Source organism: Oryzias melastigma, linkage group LG9, assembly GCF_002922805.2.
Source record: "Oryzias melastigma strain HK-1 linkage group LG9, ASM292280v2, whole genome shotgun sequence".
NCBI lineage: Eukaryota > Metazoa > Chordata > Actinopteri > Beloniformes > Adrianichthyidae > Oryzias > Oryzias melastigma.
In genome coordinates, this window is record NC_050520.1 from 815,336 (window position 1) to 824,548 (window position 9,213).

The following is a 9,213-nucleotide window of genomic DNA, read 5'->3' on the forward strand; positions in this document are numbered from 1 at the left end:
TGAAGGTGAAATATTCCAGGTCTAAAAATAGTTCATCAGCTGAGCGGCTCCAAAGAAAAGTGTGATGCAGCAGAACAAGAGAATGTAGGTCAGTGTGACAGCTGACGGCGCTCCGGTCCGAACTCTGCTGTGACACCAGAACACACGGGTTCTGGGAGCCCCAACCTGTCCTGATGACCCCGAGTCCTCACTATAAACCCAAAGTCTCCAGGAAAACAGAAGGAGCTCACAGAAGGCGAGGAACGGACGGATTCCTGCAGGAAGCTGCTGAAGCTCCGTCTCTGTGTCCGCCAGGCGCCACTGGGCGCCGCCGGGCGCCACTTCCTGCCAGTCAGAGCGGCACACACCAGAAACAGCTGAGAAAAGAGACGCTCAAACTGTCAGCGACTAAAACTGTGACCTTTTTCTGAGACGAGATGCTGCTCACCGCTTACAAAGCTGGTTTATGCCACAGATGACCACTCTGCTCCATTTCCACATCAGAATCCACATGGGGATGGAGCAGCTGACCGCCACCGGCGTTCTTCTCAAAACAGGAAGAAGCTCCTGCAGAACTGGTGCTCAGAGGATGACAAAGATCTCCAAATCAAAGTGTAAAGAGGGCGGAGCCTCGCAGAGGGCGTCCGTTTGAGAGGCGGTGGAGATGTTAAACCAGAACATTCAGGAGCAAAAACCAGTTTAGTGGCTGCTGGTGAGGGAAGCTTCAGAAACAGAAGCTTCAGTGTTTCTGAGGCTTTCTTCTGCTTCAGCATCATCTGATCCTCTGAAGGAAGTTCAGGGGAACAAAATGTTTCCTCACGAAAACGTTTCCTCACCTCAACATCCAACTTCATTCACGCAACTCAGCCCAGAAAGAAGAAGTCAGCACCTATACAGTCGACGTGTATACAATGAGCGCGTATACAGTCAGTACATGTACAGTCTGTGCGTATACAGTCAACGTGTATACAGTGAGCGCGTATACAGTCAGTACATGTACAGTCAGGACGTATACAGTCAACGTGTATACAGTGAGCGCGTATACAGTCAGTACATGCACAGTCAGGACGTATACAGTCAGCTCCAACAGCAAGGAAAAGGTCGGAATCCTTGACCTGCGGACATTTTTCCCGCCCTGCTGTTGGCGACAGAAACGGCGGCGGATTGTCTCTGTCCGTTCTTCAGCTTGGCTCTCGTGACACTGAAACTTTGAGTGTATTCAGAAAGTCAAACTGATGTAGAGAGCAGACAAACCTTAGAGGATGACATCATGGATGGACAAAAGCGTCTCTTCAAACTCACCTGGACGTGAAAACAATCTTCCCGCTGCGTTCATAAGATGGTGAATCCTCCATGAACGGCAGCAGAAACGTCTCTTCCTGTTCCTGGAGGTTTAGGTTGACCAACCACAACACCAGGACTCGAGTCATCACTGGAGTCATGACTCAAGACTGCACCTGGTCTCGGATGGGTACAAGGACTGGAAAGGTGCAGGACTTTAAAACAAGTCATAATGCTCTTTGTTGAAGGGTCAATACTTGTAACAGTCAGGACTTATTAACGAGTCATGACTTGTAACAGAGTCAGGGTGTGTTAACAAATCAAGACTTGTTAACGAGTCAGGACATGTTAATGAGTCGGTACTTGTTAATTTGTCGGGGCTTGTCAAGTGATTAGGACTTGTTAACGAGTCAGGACTTGTTAATTTGTCTGAGCTTGTTAATTTGTCGGGGCTTGTCAAGTGGTTGGGACTTGTTAACGAGTCAGGATTTGAAGCAAATCAGGACTTGTTAACAGGTTGGGACTTGTTAATAAGTCTGAACTTGTTAATGACTTGGGACTTTTTAGTGAATTGGGACTTGTTTACAGGTCAATACTTGTAACAGTCGGGACTTGTTAACGAGTCATGACTTGTAACAGAGTAAGGGTGTGTTCATGAATCAGGATTCGTTAACGTCTTCTGGAATTGTCAAAGAATCTAGACTTATTGGTGAGTTGGGACTTGTTGACCAGTCAATACTTGTAACACACAGGACTGGTAAAGAGACAGGGTGTGTTAATGAATAAAGACTTGTTAATGAGTCAAGAATTGTTAACAAATGAGGACTTCTGAACAAGTCGGGACTTGTTAATGAGTTGGGACTAGTAAACAAGTCATGACTTGTAACAGAGTCAGGGTGTGTTAACAAATCATCACTTGTTAACGCATTCGGGACTTGTTAACAAGTCAGGACTTGTCAACGACTCGAGACTTGTTAACAATTTAAGACTTGTTAACAACTTGGACTTGTTAAATATTCAGGACTTGTTAACAAGTTGGGACTTGTTAAAGAATTAGGAATTTTTAACAAGTCGAGAGTTGTTAACGAGTTGGGACTTGTTAAAGAATTAGGACTTGTTAACAAGTTGTGACTTGTTAACGAGTAAGGACTTGTTAAAGGATCAGGAATTGTTAACGAACCAGGAATTGTTAACGAGTTGTGACTTGTTAACGAGTCAGGACTTCTTAACGAATCAGGAATTGTTAACGAGTCAGGACTTGTTAACGAATCAGGAATTGTTAACGAGTCTTGGCATGGGGTTGTGCCAAACAGTCATGATGAAAATTCTTTAAAGAATGGTCGAGTCCTGCTCAAGTCCAGGTCAGCAGGTTTTGGGGGCTGTTTTTGGTACGTTATGACTGACTCGTCTCAGAGACTGTTTGGAGGTTTGTCTTTAGAGTCTCATATCTCTGGTTTTCCACCGTGGTGATGGGAGCGATTGTGATGGAGCTCAGCTTTCCTTCATGGTCCAGAAGCTCCTCCTCCTCAGTCAGGTGGTTCTTCCTAAAAGGTCATTCTTTGTCTGATGGGAGTTTGTGATGCGTCTGTCCGCTCCGCAGGAATGCTGGGAAACCTGTGGCTCCGCTGAGCCTCAGGCTGCTCAACAGGTTCGCTGGATTAGCTGCAGCTCTGAGATTCCCACGCTGCAGAAACACGACGTTCCAGAACATTCTAACCTGGAGAGGAAACGAGCAGACAGGACGACCGCTTCAGTGAAGCTGAACGTTTCAGACGCTGCTTCAGCCCCGTTTGTGCAGACGGGGGTCTTCTCCGTCACAGCAGGAAATCCAGTCATGAGTGAAGCGCAAAAATAAAAGCGTTTGTTTCACAATAAAAGACCTTTCAATACCAGAGTCTAGTTTGGGTTGAAAGAACCGTCTTCCTGATGCTTCGCTGACCGTTTCTCAAGGGCGGGGTTTAAAAAAACGATTAATCGATTTGAATCGATTTAAGTTTAATAGATCAATAATCGATTCACAAAAGATATAAATCAATTTAGCACACAAAGCTAAAGTCTAGCTTGAAGCTAATGTTCAATAGAATTTCCCATAGGACGGCTAATGCTAACGCTAGGTTGACCTAAAAATACATTCTGACTAAATGAACATCTCTATTTACTCACAGGCATTAATGTTTCAAACTCTTTAAGGGAATCATTTTTAAAGTAACTATTTGTGGTCTAAAACTTCGTTTTTTCCTCATACTGTTGTCTTCTTCTTGATCTCCACCTAGTGGTCAAACTGAGACGTCCTCCAGGAGAAGCAGAACAATGTTTCCAATGTTAATGATCTGAACATTTAGTTAGAACTTCTCCTTTAGAGAATCCATGTAACTCTGGATGATATTAATCTCATTATTTCACTGATACATTTATCAGTATATGAACTGGATCAGATTAATATAAAAATATTCAAATTAAATAATAATTCAATTCAATTTTATTTGTATAGCCCAATATCATAATTCAGTTGCCTCATTGGGCTTCATTTAAGTCATTAACAAAAGCAGAAAGTCAGTCATATAATATAAACAATAGCTAAAGGTTATCCCTGTCCTTAGACCCTCCGACCCGGGAAGGAAAAACTCCCAAAAAAAACGGATTTAGGAAAAAAAGAAGAAACCTTAGTGATGAGAGATTCTCTCACCGGACGGCCAGACGATACCAGGACTGTTAAAGAGAGCGTATCTCACTACAACTATACGTACCAGATAGGCTTGATCCAGATGGGCGGGGCTTCATCAGGAGCACCGACAAGTCTCCCAGACTTAACAGATTCTTAATGTGTTTCTAAACAAAAGTGTATACATTTGTAAACTTAAAATTGAATTGAAGAATCGGAAAAAATCGGAATCAAATTGATTCTGGAAATTCTAACCGATACCCAGCCCTACGTGTCTCCGCTCTGAAGTCTGAGGCGGCGGTCCTCAACCTTCTAAGCTGATTATCTTAGAAGATAACACCGCCGTCTTTCCACTGCACGCTGCCAAGGCCGCTCGTCGCGTTCTTGATCGGTTTCCATGGTGGAGCTTCTCGCCGCTCTTTCTGGGACGAGCCAGCTTACAGCCACGCTCCCTTCAGGTCAGCCCCCCGCCCCCCACGCCGGGCCACGGGGAGCCAGGAGGCGGGCAGATGGAGCGACCCAGAGTATAGGATTAACCTGAGCAGAAGGAAACATGGCGGCTGCAGCAGACGCCTCGCCGTCACCGACGAATCAGGAGCTGAGAAATGATCTTCATCCAGAAAGACTCAGAAACACAAACATGTCAAACCTTCAGAAAAGGAAACAGAACCGCCATCAAACGGTGATCCGGACAGGAAATGAACTGGTTCTGAACGTGTGAAGAGACGGACCGACTGGATCAAACTACCAAAACTCTACACTCAGAACAAGGGCTCTGAAGAAAGGGTCTTTGGCTCAGGATGAGACCAGGGTCCACGGAGACCAGGGAGAGTCCACGGAGACCAGGGAAGGTCTGAGGAGACCAGGATCCACGGAGACCAGGATCCACGGAGACCAGGGAGAGTCCACGGAGACCAGGGAGAGTCCACGGAGACCAGGATCCACGGAGACCAGGATCCACGGAGACCAGGGAGAGTCCACGGAGACCAGGGAAGGTCTGAGGAGACCAGGATCCACGAAGACCAGGGAGAGTCCACGGAGACCAGGGAAGGTCTGAGGAGACCAGGATCCACGGAGACCAGGATCCACGGAGACCAGGGAGAGTCCACGGAGACCAGGGAAGGTCTGAGGAGACCAGGATCCACGGAGACCAGGATCCACGGAGACCAGGGAGAGTCCACGGAGACCAGGGAAGGTCTGAGGAGACCAGGATCCACGGAGACCAGGATCCACGGAGACCAGGGAGAGTCCACGGAGACCAGGGAAGGTCCGAGGAGACCAGGATCCACGGAGACCAGGGAAGGTCTGAGGAGACCAGGATCCACGGAGACCAGGGAGAGTCCACGGAGACCAGGGAAGGTCCGAGGAGACCAGGATCCACGGAGACCAGGGAAGGTCTGAGGAGACCAGGATCCACGGAGACCAGGGAAGGTCCGAGGAGACCAGGATCCACGGAGACCAGGATCCACGGAGACCAGGGAGGATCGGAGGTCCGGTCCAGAAGGACTGTCTCAGGCGGGTTCGGGTCTTCAGGGCCTGTTTGGAGCCTGACGGGATGATTGATGCCCCTCAGATCTTTGAAGTGTGTCTGCAGAGCAGCTGTGGTGCAGCGTCTGGCCTCATGGCTGCAGCCTGACTCTCTGTCTCTCTGTGTTTCAGTCGTTCCAGGGCAGCCAAGGACGAGCTTACCTGTTCAACTCCGTGTAAGTATGAGTCCAGCTTGATGTTCTGAGGCGGAGCTTCGTGCTCCTCAGCCCCTCCCCCACCCCCCTGTTCATAGAACCAGAACCAGAACTTTCCTCTGAATTAGACTGACGGGATCCGTTTTTACAGAAGAAATCCTAAAACATCAAGAATAGAGTCCAACTTTTTAATTTTACAAAAAAAAATTAGAAATAATTTCTGAATGTCAACAATAAGCTTGAGATTGTAGGACTGGGAGCTGGTAAAACGGTTCGATTCCCAGAGGCCGATGAGCATCCAGACCCCTCATGCTACTAACCGGAGCCCCATGGGGCCCAGATGGGTCTGTCCCGGTCCTGGTGTAAAACTCTACCAAAACACCGAGCACATCAGTGACAGCTGATTGGCCGTGGCGAGCCCTGATGGGATGTGCCGCATGGCGAACAAGAACGACAAACCGAAGATTAAAAAAGAAGCTTATGGGTTAAGAAGCTTCTTACAAAAATAAAACCTCAAAAAGTCAAAGTTAGAGTTCTGGACAGTTGATGTGAACAAATCCAGAAAATGCTGATGAAGTTTATGAAATAAAGTCTCCAGAAATGACCTGAAAATGTCTGAAACGGTCCAGACATTCAGGAACGTCTAAACCGGAGAACGTGAGGATTCCTGGAGAGTTTAAAAGAACTAAAGGGGGAAGTCCGGAGTAGAGCTGCAACGATGATTAACCAACGACTGATCGACTATTAGAATAGTCGACGACTAATTTAATGGTCGATTAGTCGTTACTTTATATTAAATTGAGTCAGAGTGTAGTAAAGATGAAAGTTATAATAACATTCTGATAGTTTTTTGGATTATTTTTCCTTTATTAAGGTTTTTTAGGCTAATTTGGAGTTTAGCTAATATTTCAGCTACATGCTAATTATTTTTGGCTAATTAGGATTTTTGTATCTTTTAGGCTAATTTTGGCATTTAACTACTACTTTAGCTGCCTATCAGCTCGAGTGTTTTCAGCTATCGTCACTAACATCTTCAGCGGCCAAATTCAGCTGCCAGCATTCACACTATTTATCACAGCTAATGCTGTATATCTAGTTTTTAGTTAGCTTAAAGCTAACGATGGTCAAGATGTGTGCTTTACATCCAGTTTATCCATGACCCGATTAGTCGACTATTAAACTATCGATTGAGGCAGCTCTAGTCAGGATCATGCAGAGATGGAGAGAAGACAGAAGCAGGAGCTGCAGAGTCTGCAGAGTCTGCAGAGTCTGCGACTGCGCAGATCAGTGTCGGACCTGAACCATTGATGCTGTAGAGCAGGGGTATTCAAGTCCAGGCCTCGAGGGCCGGTGTCCTACATGTTTTCCAACCAACCTTCCATTGAAGCTCCTTATTGGCTAAACATACCTGATCCTGGAAATTAGCAGCCAATAAGGAGCTTCAATGGAAGGTTGGTTGGAAAACATGTAGGACACCAGCCCTCGAGGCCTGGACTTTAATACCCCTGCTGTAGAGGAAATCACAAAGTCTGGATAAAAAAGAATCTGCAGCTGAGGCATCAGAGGCCAAAGGGATAAGTTGTGGTGTCCCACAAGGATCTATTCTGATCCCACTGCTGTTCAATATCTACATCAATGATATATTCAATGTTTCCAAACTTTTAAAACTCATTTTATTTGCTGAAGACACAAATATTTTCTATTCTACAGACAATCAAAGGGAACTTATCAATGTGTTGAACAGAGTTAATCAAAATAAAGTTATGGATGGATTACAGCAAACTATCTTTGGATCTAGACAAATCTAAAGTGATGTTTTTGGTAATTATAAAGCCAACACAGAGCTCTGAAATTAAGTTAATAATGACAGAATCGAAAGTGTTACAGGAATTAAATTCTTAGGGATTGTTATTGATAACAAACTGAAGCCACACATCAGACACAAACAAACTAAAGTTTCAAGAAGTATTTCAATGATAAATAAATCTAAATATATATTAGAATACAACTGTAGATATTTATTGTACTGCTCCTTAATATTACCATATTTCACCGACTGTATAGAAGTTTGGGGTAATAATGATGAGAGTTCACTACATCCTCTCTTTATGCTCCAGAAACGAACCATCAGAATTATACATAAAGACAGTTATCAGGATCACACTAACAATTTATTTGATCAATCCAGAATTCTAAAACTGTTTGACCTTGTTGATCTTTATGCTGCACAGTTACTATACAGAGCTAGTGGGAAAACATTCCCATAAATATCCAGAAACAGTTCTTAGAACATGAAGGAGGAATAAACTGAGAGGATGCAGGAACTTCAAGGTCGGATTGATAAGAACCACAAAGAAAAGTTTCTGTGTTTCTGTGTGGAACTAAACTCTGGAACAAGTTCAGTAATGATCTGAAACAATGTTCAAGCATTTATACATTCAAGAAAACGTATAAAGAAACTCTAATCTATGAAGATAAGACGAGTCAAAGATCAACTGGTGGTTGAAGAATTCCAAATGTCTGAACTTGAATGTGATGAAATAATCAAAGATTTTTAAATGTAATCGATGAGTTTTATGTTCTGTAATATGCAGTAATGATCACTGAAAGGTTTACAATCACTATAAACAGTGAAATGAAGTAATTAATAAGGGGTGGGATTATATAAGTTCACTTCTTCCCGCTCCTTTTCAATCAATCAAACTGACTTTAGTTAATTATCACAAAAATAAATGAACCAAACGTGACATAAGTGTGTTTGTTTTTCTATTTTCTAATCAATACATCTCATTGTTTCTGTAATGAGTTTGAAATAATTGTGTTTTGTCCTGTATTTTTTTCAGTCTATATCTAATTAAACCAACCAATCAATCAATCTGGTCTTCCCTCAGGGTGAATGTGGGTTGCGGTCCGGCGGAGGAGCGGGTTCTCCTCACAGGCCTGCACGCCGTGGCGGACATCTACTGTGAAAACTGTAAAACCACGCTGGGCTGGAAGTATGTGAGTATGAGCAGCACCTTCTCCTTCCTCAGAACTCCTCAGAACTCCTGTTGCTGGTTCGGTCCGGTCCGGGGACGTGGATCATCACACAGTTTTAGCGTTTTGTATTCAATAAAAACATTCAGATTGTTATCATAATTTTATATATCAAGATCATTTATTGAAGAACACAGGAAACTACAGGCTGATCCCAAATGAGAAACGGGCCGAGAGCTTCAGCGTGTCAGGAGGAACCGGTCCTTTAGGTTTGTGTTGATGCAGGAATGAATTAGAACCAGCTGAGCTCATGTCTACCTCGACATTAGAACTAACAGAATCAGAATCTTCACAAATATACGACGTGGAAACATCTACGAAGTTCTACAGCAGAAGAACTGCTTCACTGAGACGGAGAGGTTCTGATGTTTGGGGTTACTGACCACCAGTGTTCAATTCAATTCAATTCAATTTTATTTATATAGCCCAATATCACAAATTCAATTTGCCTTTGCCTTTGTGTTGGGACTAACGCCGTTAGTAACACCGTTTAAGTATAACGGCGTTACTAACGGCGTTATAAATCAAGTAATTTAGTAATCTAACTAATTACTTTCATCCTCGCTGTAACGC

The 9,213-nt window shown here is 44.1% G+C and overlaps 1 protein-coding gene across 1 annotated transcript in view; it reads left to right on the forward strand.

Annotated features, from left to right (window-relative positions):
- The window catches only part of LOC112136411 (yippee-like 1), a gene marked incomplete at its 3' end in the record, with an annotated part of 14,347 nt that extends 5,743 nt beyond the window's left edge, over positions 1 to 8,604 (forward strand). Inside the window, 2 exon segments of the mRNA XM_036213656.1 lie at positions 5,582 to 5,625; positions 8,496 to 8,604. Of these exon segments, the coding sequence (XP_036069549.1) occupies positions 5,582 to 5,625; positions 8,496 to 8,604 (153 nt within the window).
- Between the last annotated feature and the right edge of the window lie 609 nt (positions 8,605 to 9,213).